Source organism: Hyperolius riggenbachi, chromosome 3, assembly GCF_040937935.1.
Source record: "Hyperolius riggenbachi isolate aHypRig1 chromosome 3, aHypRig1.pri, whole genome shotgun sequence".
In the NCBI taxonomy this organism is placed as follows: Eukaryota; Metazoa; Chordata; class Amphibia; order Anura; family Hyperoliidae; genus Hyperolius; species Hyperolius riggenbachi.
Window position 1 is genome coordinate 241,794,480 of NC_090648.1, and position 23,115 is coordinate 241,817,594.

The window sequence follows — 23,115 nt, forward strand, 5'->3', positions numbered from 1 at the left end:
TGTTGGTGGACTCATGAGCAATTTTGTGTTGGTTCTTCCACCTATGCAGCATTAATTTTCTATTTATTTATTTGTATCCTATACCCTATAATTCGCCCCCTCCGTGGGGTCATATTAGATTGTCTAAGTTGCACCTTTATTAGAACTTTTCAATAAAAATGATTGAAACTAAATGATATTGCACACAAAAGACTGTTTTACTTACAGTAAATTTAAGCTCCTAGTTTTAAGGTAATGTCATATCCAGACAGCATCAGCATCATTGCATTGTCAATTCTAACCATGATATCAATGTATCTGTCATATAGGTTACCTGAAGTTTTAGAGACTGGCGGTTTTTGATTGCTTGTCTGTTTAGCTGGAGGAGGAGGTCCTGCTATAAAAGAAATAAATAAAAGAAAAACTCAACACAAACTCTACTTCTCATTGAAAGGTTTATAAAAAAGGCTTCCTTTTTTACAACAAAGTTCCATTACAAAATATTTAATAAGAGTCACTCTGTAATACTTAATCTGAGCTTCCATTGTTGGCCCCTCTTGATAGGATTTCCATTAATTTGAATATAAGAATGCCTCCTATTATTGACATTTTCCAATCACCCCATACACTCTATACTGCAAAAGCACTTTACTGAATGTCATCTTACATACACCCTCAAAGTACAAGCTGAACCTCACATATAATGTTTACATTGGTTGATGAAGTGTTAATAATAATAATAATAATAATTGCAGTATTTGTATAGCGCCTTTCTCCTGTCGGACTCAAAGCGCTTGCGAGGCAGCCACTAGAGCGCACTCAGTAGGCAGTAGCAGTGTTAAGGAGACTTGCCCAAGAAACTCCTTACTGAAGAAGGTGCTAGCTTACTGAACAGGCAGAGCCGAGATTTGAATCCAGGTCTCCTGTGTCAGAGGCAGAGCCCTTAACCATTACACCATCCAGCCACTATCCAGTGTTAGACTAAATATTTCATATTTAATTGTCTTCTTGATGAGGTATGACTAATGCTGCCCATACAATTTTTTCATTTTTTTTTCAATCAGAGAAATTCAATTGATTATTTCATTTGGTTGAATAGTTTTTAAAATTCTTTTTTCCAAAAATCAGAGCAAAATGATTGAATATGAAGAAAAAGTTGGTTCTAATATTTTCTTTTACAAACTACAATACACTATACAATATCACAAACAATCACCCAGATTTTTCCAAAATGTCGGATCAGATTTTTATAAAAAAAAATAAATAAATAAAAAAGATTGTTTTCTCTCGTTAAAAAAATATATTTTCAATTTTCTTTCTATTTCAATCATTTTGTTCAAATAAATGGTAAAATTGAATGTTTTAATTGTACGGTTTATGGGCACCATACTTGTTGTGCCTGTTTCCCCTTTGTGGAAAGCATTCTTCACATATCTCTCTTAAAAATCCAATAATTAGCTCGGGTTAGTGGTTAGCACTTTATCATCATACAGCACTAGAGTCCCAGGTTCAAACTCTATCCAGGAGTTTGTATATTATCTAGGTCTACATGTGTTTCCTGAAACAACATGAGAATAAACTGACTGCTAGGTTAATTGGCTATCCTCAAAAATTGGTCCTTGAATATGTTACAGCAAGACAGGTAAAAGTGCAAATAACTAGAAAGCCTACAACCCAATGTAGTTGCATACACAGGAAGTTCTACTTCTACAGTCAGTGGGCCAGATTTATCAAAGCATTACCGACAGTTTTTTCTTCTACAACTGTTCTAACCAGCAGAAGAACAGTTCTGCATGATAGTAAGAAACTTCTCAAACCCTATGTAATAGTGGCAGTTTAGCGTGGATTTCTAGAGCTACCCTACAGTTAAGAAAAGTGAAAATCCATCCCTAAACTGCTGCAGATTAAGAAGTGCTCATTAGCAGTTCTACAGTGTAGGCTAGATGTGATTTGTGAAGGGTTCCTCTCCCCTCACTCAGAGCTTGCTGACAGCAGGTGTGTTGGTTACCTCAGCAACAGCAATTCCCCTCACACACTGCTCTGTCTGAGAGACCTTCCTAGCTCCTTCTATTCCTTACAGTTTAAGAAGGAATTTGCACTAGCTAGTGATTTCTTAGGATGTCGGAGACAGTTCTGCACCGATTTCTAAAAACCTCCTAATATTTTGTCTCAGACACTCTTGATAAATCTGGCCCATACATCTGCCCATACCTTCCAGCATGTTGTTATTGATATTCTTCTACTGTCCCTCTAAACACATTGCTGCCCCTACATACACACATCCAATTGTGGCTGCATCTGCCCCTCCAGCACACCTTACAGGGCAATCTGGACTTTACAGAGTTCTCCTATCCATACAGTTACTTTGCTTGCTCATTTATTACTAGAAGGTGTTGTTTCCCACCGGATCTTAAAGGTCCCATGATGATCTCAGCCAGCCATAGCATTTATCAGCAAGTGCGGTGCAGCTGTTGGGGCTGGATTGGCAGCATTCTGATAGTAATCAGGACAGAGCAGCCAGTGAAGTGCATAGAGAGGAGCTCTATAAACTATTGAATACAGCTGTGCTCCAAGTCTGCAACCCAGTGGTGCAATGTCCTTCTACTCTGCCAGAATCCACAGACTAGATGGATTCCTTGCTTTCTCTTTTCCTCTGAGCATATACAGCTCTTTGGGAATGCTATAAACGTTCATCACCATTACAGAGTGGAAAATAAGAGACGATGAGGAGAGTCCAGCCAGAGGGATGAGCAAAATGTTACTGATTTAGTAAAAGTGCAAATAACTAGAAAATCTACAACCCAATGTAGTTGCATACGACTAATAAACCAATAAACACCGGCGACTCAGGATAACCTAACCTGAGCAGGTTACCATTGGCTACATCTGTCTGGTAGTTGCATACAACTGAAAATCCATGCAAGAGAGTAACCAATGACAATATAATATGATCTATATTACAATGGTCACTCAGAATTTAGGCTAATGTGAAAAATTTCTCAAATAACAGGTCTTAGGCATAGAAAGTGTGGCATGTACAAATACGACATGCCTGACATTGGTCCAGAAAAGAGGTACAGGATAAAAATTTGTGTTCCATCACTGCAAGGGTCACAGTGGACTTCATCTACCCAATATTCTCAGTATAACTAGAAGTGGGGAGACTGGAGAGAAATGTACATCCTTACAAACTTAGTGTTTTGTAAGTAACATAGTAAGTATCTGTATATAATATCAAGTTACCTATTGTTTCTTTTCTTCCCTGTAGACTGAGCAATTTCTGTCCAATGCCTTCCGTATACAGGCTAGCTGGCTCTTCTTTAGGAAGATCTGCCTGGAAGCCATTATCCTTTACTTCCAGCAGTGTAAATGGTGTAACAAAGTTATATTTCAGGGCAAGTGTGCTGGCCTTTTTAGTTATTTCCTCCTTCTCCTTGTCACTGTCACTTTTATGCCAGGTTGTAAGGAGCTCCTTGAAGGTCAGATACCCCCACAGCCTTTCTATGTGGTTCCGGTATTGTTCGCTATCCACAAGAACCTTGGATCCAGTAATCTCCTCTTGTCCACTCCCTTCAATCTTCACCTCTCCTTCCAGGACAACATACTTGTTGCTGTTACTAGCCCGGATCTCAACATGAAGAGCCTCGCTGGATTTATTGACCAGTTTCCCAGCCACCACGATTTCCGAGCCATTAAAGTAATTGTAAAACAGGTTTTGTGTGACATACTCGACACTATTTGGAGGATAATCAATCCGAATATCTGATAATAGTGGGGTACCAATTTCATCATAAAACCTAAAGTATAGAAAAAGGTACAAGAAAAAGAATATTACAATTCAGTTCTAACAGGATTAGTATCAAGGCAAGGATGTGGACCAGATCAGAAGATAAAACAAACTCCAAATACTGCGTGTTAAAAAAAAGTACAGGGTTATGTTAGGTTGTTTTGCAGCTGTATCCCCTTTGGTCTCATGAGTTTCTGTTTGGAACAATAGCTTCCATAAATAATATCACCATTTCTTTAAGAAGAGCCAAGTTATATAATGGGGTTAGCAGTCTGCGCAGCTCCTGGAATAAGACATTAGACTGGGAAATCAGAAGAGGAAAATAAACATATATAGCAGAAAGTCACCACAGGAAGCTTGCCAGTATTTCTGGAGGATGATTCAGTCATTTGTTTGTGCTCATTATTGTTGTTCTAATGAAAATATTTGCAGCTTTTTGATTTGGCAACACTGCCATAGTTGGCATGTTTATATCAAATATCCTATATATCATATTATAGCAGGCACACAATCCATAAACTTTACCTTTTGGACATCAGCCGCTGAGCGGATTGTTCAGAAACAGCCTTATCAGTCTGCCGACAGCGCGTACACACACGCTACTGTCGGCTGAAAGTCCGCCCAGCGGGAGGGTCTGACGGACCCGTCGTTGGCGGCCGTAGTGTGTGTGTACGCACCTTTAGTAAACTAACTTGAATTTTGTTCAGATACCGAGTTGGATCCATAGGTGGGGACTAATAGAAAGTATAAACCAGTGGGGGTTTCTCAAGGGTTCCATTGACATAATCAGTGTAACTATCTTAATCAGAACAGTTTCATGATCTCCTGACTGATCAGAGCAGAGTGGTCTGCAGAAGACATGGGAGTTGCTGCACCAATTGGATTTTCTGTTTATCGCAATTCACAGTGAAAGCTTATGCTGCATACACACTTGAGATAAAAGTCTTTGGAAAAGGCAAGATCACAGACCAATTTTACCCCATTCCATGTAGTATGAGAGCCATACTCTACACAGTCTATTCTATGGAGCTGCACTCCCCATCAGATAAAATCTTTGCAAGATGCTGCACACAAAGATGCCCGTACACATTCAAAAGATCATTATCTGCAAAAGATCTCTTCCTGCAAAAGATCCATTCCTGCAAAATGCATTCAAAGTCTGAGATCTGCAGATCATCATACACAGCTTGGTTAACAGGCAATCATCTGCAGATCAGATCCACCAGGATGGATTTTCAGATCTGCAGATGATTGCCAGATATGCAGATGAAGTCTGTTAAACAAGGTGTGTATGATGATCTGCAGATCTCATAGACTATAAATGCATTTTGCAGGAAGAGATCTTTTGCAGATAATGATCTTTTGAATGTGTACGGGCATCTTTGTGTGCAGCATCTTGCAAAGATTTTATCTGATGGGGAGTGCAGCTCCATAGAATAGACTGTGTAGAGTATGGCTCTCATACTACATGGAATGGGGTAATATTAGTCTGTGATCTTGCCTTTTCCAAAGACCTTTATCTCAAGTGTGTATGCAGCATTAGTGTCTGGTGACTGTGATGATTTGCTCAGCTGCCTGTGCAGGCAGGCAGCCTTGTGACCATTGTGTAGGTTTGCATGCTGCAGGACTCTGGAAAGAAGAGTTTCTGTCAGTTTTGCAGATTGTGCTTGCAGAGGAATTTGCATACGTTGTCATGCAAATTGCCTGGCCACATTCATTGGAGGTGTGTACTATAAGTACTATGTCTTTCCCACAATGCTTCGCTGTTCATAAGAAATCCGTCCTATGTAACACTCCTGGTGGGGTGTCAGCCATGCTCTTGGTTTGAAGATCAGCTTAGAGTAATTCCTGGAATCTGCGCTAGGCAGGTTTTTCCTAGTGCAGTTAGGATTGTTTATCTGTTTGTTTGTCTGTTGCCATTGTCCTGTCCCAACGGTGGTCGACAGGAAATGGTTCTGATCTCTGTTCTTGGAGTATAGCTGGTGCAGCGGTTGCTACCAGCTATCTCTTCTGTTCTGTCTCCTGGGATCGCGCTAGCCACTTTTCGCTAGCGCTGGGGATCCTTCTGTTCTGTCTCCTGGGATCGCGCTAGCCACTTTTCGCTAGCGCTGGGGATCCTTCTGTTCTGCTACTCTGTACCTGGATTGCGCTAGCCACTTTTCGCTAGTGCTGTGGATCCTTCTGTTCTGTCTTCTAGGAACGCGCTAGCCACTTTCGCTAGCGCTGGGGATCCTTCTGTTCTGCTACTCTGTACCTGGATTGCGCTAGCCACTTTTCGCTAGTGCTGTGGATCCTATCTTCTCGCTTGTCCCTGTTTTCGTGTGTCTGTCTTGTCTGCTACGCTTTCTGGAGGCTTGATGAGGTAACCCTTAAGCAAGCGTTCACGTCCTCTGTTTCATGTTTGTCTGTCGATGGTTAGTTAGGCGTGCTTGTCTCTATTGTGCTTATCACGTGGAGACCGCGCATAACCGCGTGCACTGTTGCGAATGAGTGCGGTGTTCGCGGTTAGCTAGCGTTTGTTATTTTCCGCATCTTCTCATTGTATTATTTGCTGTGCCTTTGCTACCCTCGTATTCTGGTCTGATCTGCCTTGTGTCACGTCTGGCGATCGCACCTCTCACGATCGCGTTCCTATTTCATATCTGCTGTTGTGTGTGCGCGGTCGCGGGGTGGCGACTGGATTGGCGCACACACATACAACCTGTCCCTTTGCTCGTTCTCATTCGCAATCGCCTCTCTTGCGATTGCGTTCTGCGCTTCGTACAATTCCTGTCTGGCATTTGTGGAGGTACAGAGGATTGGTTCCTCTGCACTCCCCAGCGCCATCTGCCGACAGGAATTTCCCTCTACAGGTGCGTAGCACCTTTTGCTGGGTGCCTGCAATTACACGCTTGTGGAGGATTTCCGCCGTGTCAGCGCACGCGTTGTGCGCTGATCACGGAGAAAGTTCCACAATCGTTACAGTATGAACAGCCAAACCCAAAACCCCAGTGTAGACGGAATTTCTGATTTGTACGATTTTGTCGAGTTTGGGTCCTGTGTCTTTAAGAGCTTTAAAAGGCTAAATTCAGAGACCAAGGTGGAATTTCTTTCTGAATGTGTGAGGTTTTGCCTGAATCCCACCTTTCAGATTTCTGAACCGTCCACGTCGGCTCTTCTCTTTTCCTATGTGCTCTTAAAAGACGATTTGTTCACCTGGGCATATGATGTGCTAAAAACCAATTCTTGGAATAATAATCTGTATCAGTTTCTTGCAGTGATATTCTCTCACTGGTTTAAACTGCCTGGCTTACCACCTGCTCTGATTGATTGTGTAGCTGCTGATAAGTCAGCTGATCTTTCCCTTCCATGCAAAACCTTTCAGTATGACAATCAGTTCAATGTGTCAGTTGCCACTTCAGGTTTAAAAAAGCAGCCATCCAAAGCCTCTAAGTCTAAACGTAAAAGATCTAGGAAGGCTTCCCAGCGGAAAGATCCGTTGCCCAAAGCAACCACAAATAAAGAGGTTATTTCTGTCAAGTCTGAAATGGGCAAAACCATGCAGTATGATAATGATGTTTATAATGCATCTGCTGATCAGTTTCCAGGTTTTTTGCCCCAATCCAAAGCTTATGTGGATCCTGCTATAGGTAGGATCGCACACACATTAAAGCAGTTAAAAAAATCTGTTCTTGTTCCTGAACTCCACCCCTATGGAGATTATCTGGATACTGGCCTGTTTGAACCCCCATTTGCTTCCTGGGATGTTGGGGCCTTGCTGGAGGAATTCGATTTTGATTGGAAAGCATTTTGCGATTTTTACATCGCAAAAAGCGAAAATGTCTTGAATGCTTGTCTTGATTCTATGTACCTTCTGATTAATTCCGATGAATGTGACAAGGATGATGTGGATCTGGTGATCTATGTATGGCAAACGATTTTGGATGAGTTGCACACACACCAACCAATTGATTCCAATAAAGAGACATCGTTGTCGGATGATTGTTTCTGCCTTTCTTGGGTAAAGCATGAGAGTCTTGACTTTGTGCAATCTGAAATGAATGAGTGTGCCGCTGTGGTTGATTCCTGTGCGAATCCTCAAGGATTCTCTCCTGACAGTGTGCAGTTTGAATCTGTGCGATCTGATGCCTGTTTCTCGGATGTTCCTGCAGATTGTGATCGGCATGAGTCTGCCGGTTTCCTCAAGGATGTGTGGGATCCTTTGTCATTTAGAAACAGATCTTTGAGATCTTCCATCTGTGACCCTGCTATGGGAAAAGTTTCTCGACTGTGCAGCGTCAAAAGTAAAATTAATATGCCTAATAAAGTTTATCCTGTTGATGTCGCTATTTCTTCTGCAAATGATTCCCTGTCTCACCCTGTTCTCACCTGTAAGGGCCCGTTGCCTGGAGACAGTTGCTCCAGTGTTTCGGTCCTAGATGCCTTGCAGTCTGCTCCGCAGATCGCTGAGGTTTGCGCTATGGAAGCATCAGTTTCACAACCTAAAGTGAATTTTGATTCGCAGGTTTTGCGTTCGGATTCCTCGGATTCGACATGGTTAGCCGAATCTAAGAGTGAGACAGCGCTTCGGTTTTGCGAATCTGATGCTGAACCTTCTTTGGCTTATTCAGAGACGCTTTCTCTGAGCCTGCCCTGTACCATGAATAACAAAACGATGTCCAATCACACTGACATTTGGGAGTCCCTTTCTTGCTTTGAAGAAAGTTCCGACTCTCCACCCTGTACTCTGGATGAGTCAATATTGCCTTGTACAATATCTCCTGCCCTGCCCCTAGAGGCTCGTCTAGGTATTGCTGCTATTTTTACCTGTCTTTCTCCAGTTTTGGAGTTGCAAGCTAGTTTGACTGCTACGCAGAATTCTGGGTGCAGCGAGATTAAAGTTAGGGAGTCAGTGTGTGGTCCAGTGAATATTCCTGTACGTTCCACTCATGATGATGAAATTCAGTCTCAGTTTATGGTGGAACCTTCCCTGGGACATCTGCCCTGTTCTCAAAATAAAGTTCCAGTTTTGCCCTGTAACATGGATAGTACAGAATCCTTCTTAGAAAACTTGAAAAATGATGTTTCTGAGGTCTTGTTTGATGTTCTGGAGGTCTCCGAGTTCCTCCCAAAGGGTGCAGAACTTGTAGGAGATGTCTCCTGCCCCCCAAGTCATTCTGAGGTGTTACCCTCTTCCGTAGGCATTTCTGCCTTGCTGGCTACCTTTTCAGCTCTGATGGAGCTTCACTCATATGTAGTCAATGATGATATTATTGTCACAGAAATGTCTGAATTTGTATTCGAGCCTTCTTTTGAAAGTCCAGTGCCTGTGACCTCCACTCATAATGATTCTCTGTCCGGTACTGGTTTTGGTCTTGTCGTGCCGGACTCTGAGGTTGGTAGTTCCCCGACATGTCCTGAGGTTTCTCCTGTGCTGGTGTACCCCAGTGTGCTCTGTGACCCAGAAAGCCCAAGTGTGCCTCGGTTACCAGCGTACTCAGATGCTTCCTCGGTGGAGAAATGCTCTGATATGGCCTGCCTGCTTGCATGCCCAGAAGTGGTCCCTGAAAGTCTTGATCTTGATGGGTGTCCTCGTAATTCTGAATCCGGAATTGTCATTGGTTCCATGGGGGTTCATGGTAATTCTCCATGTGAGCCTGGTGATTGTTCTGCCCTCTTGGGATCTCTGTGGAGCTTCAAAAGGTTCTTGGAGATTCCGGGAGAAATTTTGCTTGGTACCCTGAATAAGATCAACGGTGGCTTTTGTGTTGTAAGGGACACTTCGAACAGGTATTGTGGCAGGTTTGGTATTTTCGGACGCTCCTTGGAAGGTGGTGGGTATTGTCTGGAGGGTGTCGATGGCTTCTTCTCTGGCATTCACAGGCCTGATGGGTGTTATACTGAGACTGGTAGTACTGATGGGCATGTTTCAGTGGCTTCTGTTTCCGATGAGGTCGGTTTCGGGTGGACTGACTCTGGAATTGGACCTTGTCGGGCTGCCCTGACCTTCATGAGTCTTCATTTTGAGTCTGTTGCTAATCGCAGTTTTGAGGGTCGTCTGGAATTCAAAGACCTTTATCTCAAGTGTGTATGCAGCATTAGTGTCTGGTGACTGTGATGATTTGCTCAGCTGCCTGTGCAGGCAGGCAGCCTTGTGACCATTGTGTAGGTTTGCATGCTGCAGGACTCTGGAAAGAAGAGTTTCTGTCAGTTTTGCAGCTTGTGCTTGCAGAGGAATTTGCATACATTGTCATGCAAATTGCCTGGCCACATTCATTGGAGGTGTGTACTATAAGTACTATGTCTTTCCCACAATGCTTCGCTGTTCATAAGGAATCCGTCCTATGTAACACTCCTGGTGGGGTGTCAGCCATGCTCTTGGTTTGAAGATCAGCTTAGAGTAATTCCTGGAATCTGCGCTAGGCAGGTTTTCCCTAGTGCAGTTAGGATTGTTTATCTGTTTGTTTGTCTGTTGCCATTGTCCTGTCCCAACAGTGGTCGACAGGAAATGGTTCTGATCTCTGTTCTTGGAGTATAGCTGGTGCAGCGGTTGCTACCAGCTATCTCTTCTGTTCTGTCTCCTGGGATTGCGCTAGCCACTTTTCGCTAGCGCTGGGGATCCTTCTGTTCTGTCTCTTGGGATCGCGCTAGCCACTTTTCGCTAGCGCTGGGGATCCTTCTGTTCTGTCTTCTGGGATCGCGCTAGCCACTTTTCGCTAGCGCTAGGGATCCTTCTGTTCTGCTACTCTGTACCTGGATCGCGCTAGACACTTTTCGCTAGTGCTGTGGATCCTATCTTCTCGCTTGTCCCTGTTTTCGTGTGTCTGTCTTGTCTGCTACGCTTGCTGGAGGCTTGGTGAGGTAACCGGTAAGCAAGCGTTCGCGTCCTCTGTTTCATGTTTGTCTGTCGATGGTTAGTTAGGCATGCTTGTCTCTATTGTGCTTATCACGTGGAGACCGCGCATAACCGCGTGCACTGTTGCGAATGAGTGCGGTGTTCGCGGTTAGCTAGCGTTTGTTATTTTCCGCATCTTCTCATTGTATTATTTGCTGTGCCTTTGCTACCCTCGTATTCTGGTCTGATCTGCCTTGTGTCACGTCTGGCGATCGCACCTCTCGCGATCGCGTTCCTATTTCATATCTGCTGTTGTGTGTGCGCGGTCGCGGGGTGGCGACTGAATTGGCGCACACACATACAACCTGTCCCTTTGCTCGTTCTCATTCGCAATCGCCTCTCTTGCGATTGTGTTCTGCGCTTCGTACAATTCCTGTCTGGCATTTGTGGAGGTACAGAGGATTGGTTCCTCTGCACTCCCCAGCGCCATCTGCCGACAGGAATTTCCCTCTACAGGTGCGTAGCACCTTTTGCTGGGTGCCTGCAATTACACGCTTGTGGAGGATTTCCGCCGTGTCAGCGCACGCGTTGTGCGCTGATCACGGAGAAAGTTCCACAATCGTTACAGTGACTTTGCTAAACATTCTGCTGCAGACTTCTCACAGTGCTTAGTAGTGCGTTTACATCTATAGGAGTGAATGGAAAATGTCTGTCAACACCGGCTAAATCACTAGCAAGTGCCAGCGTGCACCAGTGAAAGAGCTTATCAGCACCTGCACATGCCAGGCAATGCCAGTAAAGCACCAGTCAGTGCATGCTTAAAAAACTCTTTTCAAGTCTGTTGAAAGAGCCATTCACTGGCGAGCAGGCCCCGCTAATGTGTCATTCAATGCTAGCATTGTTCCAGTGCTTCCCAGTGTAAATGTACCGTAAGGCCGCATTACTTGCAAGTCAGTGTTGCCATACCTCCCAACTTTTTAAGATAAAGAGGGACACTTCAAGACACGCCCCTGCCACACCTCTAACCACGCCCCCACCACACCCCTCGTCATGCATGCCACAAAGATTTTAGAAGCCATAGATTTAGTTTTATCACTCAAACTACACATCTATAATCATTAGTTTTCCTTCATTTTAACATTTAAAGAAATACATCAATTTACATCATGGGAATAAAGTTTAGGGTCATTTAACCTCCTGAGCGATAATCCCGAGATGAGCTCGGGGTATATCGCGCAGGAGGATTTCTCAGGCCCTGGTGGGCGGATTTGCATAATTTTTTTTTTGTTACATTGCTAGCTGTGTGTAACTTCCGATCGCCGCTGCTCGCCACCGATCCACCGCTATCCGCCGTGCTGAGCACCCCCCCCCCCCCCCAGAGACCCCTTGCGCAGCCTAGCCAATCAGTGCCAGGCAGCGCTGAGGGGTGGATCGTGACTCCCTCTGACGTCACGACGTCCATGATGTCATCCCGCCCCGTCGCCATGGCGACCGGGGAAGCCCAGCAGGAAATCCTGTTCTGAACGGGATTTCCTGCTTACTCTGATCGCCGAAGGCGATCGGAGTGGGTGGGGGGATGCTGCTGCGCAGCGGCTATCATGTAGCAAGCCCAGGGCTCGCTACATGATTTAAAAAAGAAAAAATTAAAAAAAAGTGCTGCGCCCCCTCCTGGGCGATGCAATTGTATCGCCCAGAGGATTCAACACATTTTATTCAGTCGAAAAATTCATATATTTTTACAGACCTGTAAATCGGTCCTGAAAGAGGGACAAATGAGGAAGAAAAAGGGACAGGAGATTTGGTTCCCAAAGTGGGACTGTCCCTCCAAAAAAAAAAGGACAGTTGGGAGCTGTGGTGTTGCCTGTTTCTTAACGTGCATTGTCAGATCTGCAGCAAATCCCATTATTACTTACTTCTCCAAGTAATGAAAGTAAAGGCATGCCACACTTTCACCCAGTAGCACTTTCACCCCATTACAGAGGTCATTACCTAGGCATGTGGGGAAGAAGGGCTAGACAAGCAAACACTGACATCTTTAACTTTAATTCTATAGGAGACCTGCAAGGGCTTGGAGTGGATGCCTCATAATATACAGGCAGAACTGACTGATGGGAAACACCTTAAGGTAATGCATTATTTATTGTCTGAGTCATTTAGAAAACATTTAGATGTAGTTCAGATTTGTAAACTAAACAAAAAACTTTTGTAGTAATATAGTGAACTTATAATCTTCTTAAAGGAATACTATCGATTCACATATTTTTTTCAATTGACACACAAATTGTTTGGGAAGTGCTGCTAAGTACTGGTGTATACATTTTAGTAGCAACTTCATTGTTTACTGTTAGCAAAATACTTTCAAACTTTACTGACGCCAAAACTGACGGCTGACTGAGCCATGAGGAGAGGGGAAATTCCCCTCGCACTTGATCAGTTAACTCTATGTGTAGCTCTGTGTGTGACAGAGAGAACAGCAGCAGCTCCTGTGTCCTGTGTTTCTGACTGACAAGAAAGCAGAGGAAATGTAACTAATTTTCACAGCTTTTCATACTGTTTTTGCTTTCAGAGTTTGATATGTTTGATATTTGCTTTCTGTAGTCTGATATGCAACTCTGGCTGTGCATTGAAGCAGACACCCCTTCTGCAACTGATTTGTCCCAATATAGCTAAATCCTACCCTCAATAAATTACAGTTTTTGACTCTGATATTTAACATGAAAATTAGGAAAATGTTTACACAGCTACTTAGACATTATTTGCACACTGTCATTTTAGAACACTTGGGTATCGGTAGTATTCCTTTAAACATGACACAAAACTCTAAATGAATTCTACAATGAAATAAATACCCCTTTAGCTGAAGAGCCGCGTCATCATCTTCACTAATCCGCCGCATCATGCCACAGTTTTCCAGAGATAACTTTTCCAGTAATTGGAAATCAACATCATTGCCAATCCCAATACTGAACAGGCAAAACTTTTCCCTGATGGCATTCTTCGTATTAATGAGGATGTGTCCTGACTGGATTTCTCCAAGTGTGGGCCTTCCGTCAGTCAGGAATATCATTAGGGACACACTTCTCTCCTGTTTATCAGAAGTGGCCACGTAATCATTCAGCAGTTTTGTGGCAACCTGGATACCTCCATTTATATTCGTACCTGAAAGAAGAAACACCTCATTGTGTAATACAATACGCCAAAAAACACACTCAATTCAGTAAACTAATAGGACCCAAGAGATATACATGGTGGTATATTTGTTGGACCTATATCACAGCTCCATTGTGACATTCATAAAGAGCAAGGCAAAGATTAGAAGAATGGCAGTGGCAGCAGGAACTAAACATAACGGTTATCCCTTAGGAAAGAGTTTGTGGCTCATGACAAGCATAATAGGGCACACATACTGATGGAGGTGTGGATATAATGAAAATATATTTTGACACAATGTATAGGCATGAAAACTAAAGTAAAATATGTGTTTGGGATTGTCACCACTGTTACAGCAAAGACAATATGGGTTCGCTGTATCAACAACTATGCAATGTACAGGGAGTGCAGAATTATTAGGCAAATGAGTATTTTGACCACATCATCCTCTTTATGCATGTTGTCTTACTCCAAGCTGTATAGGCTCGAAAGCCTACTACCAATTAAGCATATTAGGTGATGTGCATCTCTGTAATGAGAAGGGGTGTGGTCTAATGACATCAACACCCTATATCAGGTGTGCATAATTATTAGGCAACTTCCTTTCCTTTGGCAAAATGGGTCAAAAGAAGGACTTGACAGGCTCAGAAAAGTCAAAAATAGTGAGATATCTTGCAAAGGGATGCAGCACTCTTAAAGAGACTCCGTAACAAAAATTGCATCCTGTTTTTTATCATCCTACAAGTTCAAAAAGCTATTCTAATGTGTTCTGGCTTACTGCAGCACTTTATACTGTCACTGTCTCTGTAATAAATCAATGTATCTTTCCCCTGTCAGACTTGTCGGCCTGTGTCTGGAAGGCTGCCAAGTTCTTCAGTGTTGTGGTTCTGCTATGAACTCCCCCTTCCAGGCCCCTCTACGCACACTGCCTGTGTGTTATTTAGGATTAGAGCAGCTTCTCTCTTCTCTCTTATCTTTTACAAGCTGGATAAATCGTCCTCTGAGCTGGCTGGGCTTTCACATACTGAAGAATTACAGACAAGGGTGAAGCTGTTTGCAGGAAGAAACAAGCAGCCTGAAACTTCAGTGCATGAGAACAGGGGGAAAGAAACACACAAATGATCTCTTGAGATTCAAAAGGAAGGCTGTATACAGCCTGCTTGTGTATGGATGTATTTTCTATGTGTGGACATACTGTACATCAACCTACTTCCTGTTTTGGTGGCCATTTTGTTTGTTTATAAACAAACTTTTTAAAACTGTTTTTAACCACTTTTAATGCGGCGAGGAGCGGCGAAATTGTGACAGAGGGTAATAGGAGATGTCCCCTAACGCACTGGTATGTTTACTTTTGTGCGATTTTAACAATACAGATTCTCTTTAAAATTGCAAAGCTTCTGAAGCATGATCATCGAACAATCAAGCCAGGGGCGTAACAATAGGGGTTGCAGAGGTAGCGACCGCATCGGGGCCCTTGGGCCAGAGGGGCCCCCGAAGGACCCTCCCTCAACTACAGTATTAGCTCTCTATTGGTCCTGTGCTCATAATAAACACTTCTATAGATACTTTGAATAGTGGTAATCATTAACAAACTGTTCCCCATTCCCTTCTTGCACCACTGACACTGTAGCTGCCATTGGCAGATTTTGGTGCACCGTATCAATTGTTATGTATAGAGTGCTTGGGGGGGCCCCACTGTAAAACTTGCATCGGGGCCCACAGCTCCTTAGCTACGCCACTGAATCAAGCGTTTCATTCAAAATAGTCAACAGGGTCGCAAGAAGCGTGTGGAAAAACCAAGGCGCAAAATAACTGCCCATGAACTGAGAAAAGTCAAGCATGCAGCTGCCAAGATGCCACTTGCCACCAGTTTGGCGATATTTCAGAGCTGCAACATCACTGGAGTGTCCAAAAGCACAAGGTGTGCAATACTCAGAGACATGGCCAAGGTAAGAAAGGCTGAAAGACGACCACCACTGAACAAGACACACAAGCTGAAACGTCAAGACTGGGCCAAGAAATATCTCAAGACTGATTTTTCTAAGGTTTTATGGACTGATGAAATGAGAGTGAGTCTTGATGGGCCAGATGGATGGGCCCGTGGCTGGATTGGTAAAGGGCAGAGAGCTCCAGTCCGACTCAGACGCCAGCAAAGTGGAGGTGGAGTACTGGTTTGGGCTGGTATCATCAAATATGAGCTTGTGGGGCCTTTTCAGGTTGAGGATGGAGTCAAGGTCAACTCCCAGTCCTACTGCCAGTTTCTGGAAGACACCTTCTTCAAGCAGTTTACAGGAAGAAGTCTGCATCCTTCAAGAAAAACATGATTTTAATGCAGGACAATGCTCTATCACACGTGTCCAAGTACTCCACAGTGTGGCTGGCAAGAAAGGGTATAAAGGAAAAAAAACTAATGACATGGCCTCCTTGTTCACCTGATCTGAACCCCATTGAGAACCTGTGGTCCATCATAAAATGTGAGATTTACAAGGAGGGAAAACAGTACACCTCTCTGAACAGTGTCTGGGAGGCTGTGGTTGCTGCTGCACACAATGTTGATGGTGAACAGATCAAAACTCTGACAGAATCCATGGATGGCAGGCTTTTGAGTGACCTTGCAAAGAAAGGTGGCTATATTGGTCACTGATTTGTTTTTGTTTTGTTTTTGAATGTCAGAAATGTATATTTGTGAATGTTGAGATGTTATATTGGTTTCACTGGTAAAAATAAATAATTGAAATGGGTATATTTGTTTTTTGTTAAGTTGCCTAATAATTATGCACACACAGATATCCCCCTAAAATAGCTCAAACTAAAAACAAACTAAAAACTACTTTCAAAAATATTCAGCTTTGATATTAATGAGTTTTTTGAGTTCATTAAGAACGTGGTAGTTGTTCAATAACAAAATTATTCCTCAAAAATACCACTTGCCTAATAATTCTGCAGTCCCTGTATGGAAGGAAATGGACTACAATAAGATATATGCCAACCTCAACAGACTTTATAAGATACTTGATATGCTTGGAAGCATTTGGCAATATCCAAATCTGTGGCTGTACCAACAAGAGCTGTAAAAGTCAAAATAAGTATTGGGAGGGCCTCATTTTTTGTCAGGTGGTTGTTAGGCAAATTCTTTACCTACATAAAACGAGATGTGCTGCACTGAGTAAGCAACGCGCATTATACTACTTGCATAAATACCAATAAACTTGCAGTGCTCTGTCTGCGCATGACAATTTTACTACTAGATAGTGAATCAACCACTATGAGCCTGTTAAGTAACTTTATACGACTGCATATACAGTGGGTTGGAAAAGTATTCGGCCCCCTTAAAGTTTTCCACATTTTGTCATATTACTGCCACAAACATGAATCAATTTTATTGGAATTCCACATGAAAGACCAACACAAAGTGGTGTACACATGAGAAGTGGAATGAAAATCATACATGATTCCAAACATTTTTTACAAATAAATAACTGCAAAGTGATGTGTGCATAATTATTCAGCCCCCTTTGATCTGAGTGCAGTCAGTTGCCTATAGACATTGCCTGATGAGTGCTAATGACTAGAGTGCACCTGTGTGTAATCTAATGTCAGTACAAATACAGCTGCTCTGTGAGGGCCTCAGAGGTTGTCTAAGAATATTGGGAGCAACAACACCGTGAAGTCCAAAGAACACACAAGACAGGTCAGGGATCACGTTATTGAGAAATTTAAAGCAGGCTTAGTCTACAAAGCCTTGAACATCCCACGGAGCACTGTTCAAGCGATCATTCAGAAATGGAAGGAGTATGGCACAACTGTACACTTACCAAGACAAGGCCATCCACCTAAACTCACATGCCAAACAAGGAGAGCACTGATCAGAAATGCAGTCAAGAGGCCCATGGTGACTCTGGACGAGCAGCAGAGATCTACAGCTCAGGTGGGAGACTCCGTCCATAGGACAACTATTAGTCATGCACTGTACAAAGTTGGCCTTTATGGAAGAGTGGCAAGAAGAAAGGCATTGTTAACAGAAAGCATAAGAAGTACCGTTTGCAGTTTGCCACAAGCCATGTGGGGGACACAGCAACCATGTGGAAGAAGGTGCTCTGGTCAGATGAGACCAAAATTGAACTTTTTGGCCAAAATGAAAACGCTATGTGTGGCAGAAAACTAACACTGCACATCACTTGAACACACCCTCCCCACTGTCAAATATATGGTGGTGGCAGCAGTATGCTCGGGGGGTGCATCTCTTCAGCAGGGACACGGAAGCTGGTCAGAGTTGATGGGAAGATGGATGGAGCCAAATACAGGGCAAACTTGGAAGAAAACCTCTTGGAGACTGCAAAAGACTTGACTGGGGTGGAGGTTCACCTTCCAGCAGGACAATGACCCTAAACATAAAGCCAGTGCAACAATGGAATGGTTTAAAACAAAACATATCTATGTGTTAGAATGGCCCAGTCAAAGTCCAGATCTAAATCCAATCGAGAATCTGTGACAAGATCTGAAAACTGCTGTTCACAAACGCTGTCCATCTAATCTGACTGAGCTGGAGCTGTTTTGCAAAGAAGAATGGGCAAGGATTTCAGTCTCTAGATGTGCAAAGCTGGTAGAGACATACCCTAAAAGACTAGTCGCTGTAATTGCAGCAAAAGGTGGTTCTACAAAGTATTGACTCAGGGGGCCGAATAATTACGCACACCCCACTTTGCAGTTATTTATTTGTAAAAAATGTTTGGAATCATGTATGATTTTCGATCCACTTCTCACATGTACACCACTTTGTATTGGTCTTCCACATGGAATTCCAATAAAATTGATGCATGTTTGTGGCAGTAATATGACAAAATGTGGAAAACTTCAAGGGGGCCGAATACTTTTGCAACCCACTGTATGCCCAAACACATATAGCAAATATTTCGATTTTTAAAAAGAAGTTGTTACCTCCTGTAGGGGAGAGGCCAAATATGAATTTTTTTGCATCTCTGATGTTATTTGGAGAAACTTTCACAAGTTCATTTTGCTTCCAAACTTTAATTTTACTGGAAAACCCAACTATGTTGAAATGATCATCAGGCCTCAGGTCCCGAAGAATTGTAAATAAAGCTTCTTGAGTCTGCAAAAGAAATATGTAATATTTATACTGATGTCATCTTGTCACTTGTCAATTATACTACATATATATATAGGATATTAACAAAAGTACATTTTACTCATTGCCTTATCTAATTGACAGCTGTGCAGAAAAAATAATCGCAAATCACTTCACGTTTATTAAAGTGAAACTTTGAACCAGGTTAGAACTTCATCCTAATCAGTAGCCAATTCCCCCTTTATCATGAGAAATCTTTACTTTTTTTCTCAAATTGATCATCGGGTGGTCTGTATGGCTCATATTGTGAGATAACCCGTCCCACAGTGTGATGTCATGCTCATGAGAGTTTCCTGTCTATGAACCTTGTTGCATTGTGGGAATTTTTTTTTACAAACTGCCAAGCAAGCCGTGTGTGAGCGCATGTGTGTGCGAGTACGCTGTCTGTTTTTTTTTTTTAGTAGTATAGATCAGTGTTCCCCAACCCTCAAGGCCCACCAACAGTGCATGTTTTGTGGACATCCACAGAGGTAGTTAATCAGCTCTGCTGAGACACTAATTACCCCACCTGTGCAGGTTTGTGAATTTCTGCAAAACATGTACTGTTGGTGGTCCTTGAGGACAGGGTTGGGGAACTCTGGTATAGATGATTACCCACAGGCTCATTGTGATTATGGATCAAACAACATGAACAAGTTAAACAGCGATTATCAATCATTTCTTGATCTAGCTTCGATTTTTTTCAACTTCTCATTTGTCAACTTATTGATTTACTTTTTTCCCCTACTACTATCTCTTTAAAATTCTCACACAAACTTGCAAAAACGCTTTTGCTGCAGATATATGTACCGATACTTCAAAGGCATAGCATTGTATTTCCAATTGTGTGTGAATAAGTGCGCGCAAATCTTTTGCATTTAAAATTAAGACTGTAGGTCTGTGCAATTCATGTTTCAGTGCAAGCTAAAGCAGTAAAATTGTACTTTGCATGAAAAGTCGATTTATGGACTTTCTTCCCTTAACAGTGGTAAAGTTGCCGTGCACACAGGGACCAGAAATTTAGCATCCGTTTACGTAAGCAAGGTAACGTGCGTTGCACACATAGCACAACTCGCCTTATGTACGCAATGATGGCATTGCTTCTATAATGGCTATTACATTATTTGCATAGCCCTCACTATACTAGTACTGGATATTTTATGTACATAACATGAGTTATACTCTATGTCCAACACACGTTACATTGCTTGCGTAAACACTGGTAAAATTGCTGTGCACTGTATGCGGCAACTTTGCTGTTTAGTGAATCAACCCCGAGTCAGTTAACATCAGTGATCAAAGCAAATTTTATGACTAGCATTTTAAAATTTGGATTCAATTAACACTTAGTATACATATATTTATAATGATCCTCTTATGCTGACCAGCTGGCAGCCAGTCTCTACCATGATGACCTTTCTGATATAAATGCAAGGCTGTTGTCACAAATGATTACAAACATTACATCTGTGCCACTAGAACAATTACACTATTAGAACCAGACAATAGCTAGCTGTGAAACAACATAAAAGCATTTCTACATTAATATGTCATTTAATATTACATCAGCATAATCTACGATTACATCAGCATTTCTCAAATACATATACTTCATTCTTAAGAATTGCCTCCTTCATGTTCATCACATTTCCAAACATGTTAAAACAGAAAGATTCCAAGGGTAAAAAACTTTTAATATGCTACCTAGTTAATATAATAAAAATAAATAATATTTCAGAACCTGTTAGGGGAAAAAAATAAAAGGGAATGGTCTTTGATTTAAAAGCAACTGTCAATATACAGCACTCTGTTGAGGGACAGTTTGGACACTGCTTTAACGCTGAAAAGAATCACATGATTATCAACCACAGGAAATGCTAAACTAAAGGGATAGGGAATGGCAGTTTCCAGTGGCGTAGCTAAGGAGCTGTGGGCCTAAATGCAAGTTTTACAATGGGGCCCTGCAAGCACTCTATACATAGCAATTGATACGGCACACCAAAACCTGCTAATGGCAACTACAGTGTCAGAGGTACAAGAAGGGAATGGGGAAAAGTTTTTAATGATTACCACAATTCAAAGTATCTATAGAAGTGATTATTATGAGCACAGGACCAATAGAGAGCTAATACTGTAGTTGAGGGAGGGCCCTTCGGGGCCCCTCTGGCCCAAGGGCCCCGATGCGGTCGCTATCTCTGCAACCCCTATTGCTACGCCCCTGGCAGCTTCACTGCTTCAGGAATCAAATATCAGATTACTCATACAGCCATAATAAAATTGCCGCAATTGTGTCAAACTTGCAGCAAATTGAGAAATATGAAATACCGTATTCACCTGGTCTGGTTATGGAAAATGTACTGGTGATTCTTTTAATCAACTCAAGATTTACTGGTAAGAAGGGAAAATGTTTTATTTGATGGTGTGTATGTACCAGTGAACAATGATGGCAAATGTGCTTGTTAGTAGAGTATTGTGCAGTGGGATGTATAACAGGGTAGAGATTAACATTCACTGAACACTAGGTGTTCCAGCTGCTCTACGCCGTACTCGCTAGGTCGGTTTGCCTTGCAAACTACTTTGGTATCCGTCAGATAAAAACAGTCAGATAAACTGGTATCTGAACTATGTGAATTTCCGTAATTATAAACTTTTCTGAAATCCTTTTGGACTGTGATTAACTTGGAAGAGATAAAGAATTAGCATATTCTTTTTCCAGAGTTGATTGTGAACACAAAGGGCCACTTGTACGACAGCATCTGAAGTTCTGCAGTACTAGCCATGAAGTTCAGCCAACTTCAGATCTTCTTTACCAAGAGAAAAAAAGTCACTTGATTCAAGTCCACCAAAGTAATGCTAATTGAATAATAAATGGCATTATGGAAGGAGAATGTAATGCATCAATGAGCGATTTCATCATCATGCTATCAATACAATAATTTCAGTCATTGTAAGCAAGACATGAGCTGAATATTTTTCAAAGGATTTAAAAGGTATATGTGAGTCACTGTGTGCTTTGAGTCCTACAGAAGAAAAGCACTTTACAAATGTTTTGTTGTCGTTTTGTTGTCATAGACCCAGTTCCTCAGCATGCGTACGTTAAAAAGGGGCGCTGGGAAAAAAGGGCGCCGGGTTTTTAACGATAAGCATGGATAACGTTTAAAAAAATATTGTACTGTTTTTCGTTTAAAATGTTTTTTAAAGTTATAAATCATTAAATAATGTGCATTAAATCGGCAATTGTAAAAACGTTAATCTTTCGTTTAAATAGTGAAACGTATAATAACGTTAAAAAAAAAAAATTACTAAGTAACCCTCCCTGTACCTACCCCTAACCCCTAGACCCCCCTGTTGATGCCTAAACCTAAGACCCCCCCTGTTGGTGCCTAAGTAACCCTCCCTGTACCTACCCCTAACCCCTAGACCCCCCTGTTAGTGCCTAAACCTAAGACCCCCCTGTTGGTGCCTAAACCTAAGACCCCCCTGTTAGTGCCTAAACCTAAGACCCCCCTGTTGGTGCCTAAACCTAAGACCCCCCTGTTGGTGCCTAAACCTAAGACCCCCTGTTGGTGCCTAAACCTAAGACCCCCCTTTTGGTGCCTAAACCTAAGACCCCCCTTTTGGTGCCTAAACCTAAGACCCCCCTGTTGGTGCCTAAACCTAAGACCCCCCTGTTGGTGCCTAAACCTAAGACCCCCCTGTTGGTTTTTTCGTTTAAAAATAATGTTAAAAAAAAAAATGTACTGTTTTTCGTTTAAAAGTAATGTTTGAAAAAAAATATTGTACTGTTTTTCGTTTAAAAATAGAATTTAAAAATGTATAAATCATTAAATAATGTGTAATCATGAGAAACAGTAATAAAACATTAAGTGTCCGGGCGCCGCTTTTAAAACGTTATTTTTCTCCGGCGCCCTTTTTTCCTATCGGGCGCCCATTAAACGATATTTATTATAGGAGTGAATGGCGGCGCCCGATTTGTCCACTAGCCTCAGGCGCCCGAATTTACTGTTTCCCCTCAGCATGTGGCTGTGTCAGATAGATTGCAGTTATACTGCATAAGTCTTTTTCCCCCTTCTTTTTCCCTAGCACTTATACTGTCATGAATGGTATATTGGCAGTGATACATTTATATATGTAGAAGCATGGTCTATTTTCTACAGTAGTGTTCTCCAGATTTGGGTTATTACAAGATTATCAAATATCCGTCATTTTATTTTGTAACAACAATAGGTCATATTCAGCAAATACCAGTAAATTTTACCA

At 42.2% G+C, this 23,115-nt stretch overlaps 1 protein-coding gene across 1 annotated transcript in view; it reads right to left on the reverse strand.

Annotated features, from left to right (window-relative positions):
* ITIH5 (inter-alpha-trypsin inhibitor heavy chain 5) overlaps positions 1-23,115 on the reverse strand; it is an 87,033-nt gene that overhangs the window by 9,323 nt on the left and 54,595 nt on the right. Inside the window, exons 8-11 of the mRNA XM_068276054.1 lie at positions 18,669-18,840; positions 13,430-13,739; positions 3,223-3,776; positions 314-376 (exon numbers count right to left, since the gene is read on the reverse strand). Coding sequence (XP_068132155.1) covers positions 314-376; positions 3,223-3,776; positions 13,430-13,739; positions 18,669-18,840 — 1,099 coding nt within the window. The remainder of the gene's footprint in view (positions 1-313; positions 377-3,222; positions 3,777-13,429; positions 13,740-18,668; positions 18,841-23,115) is intronic.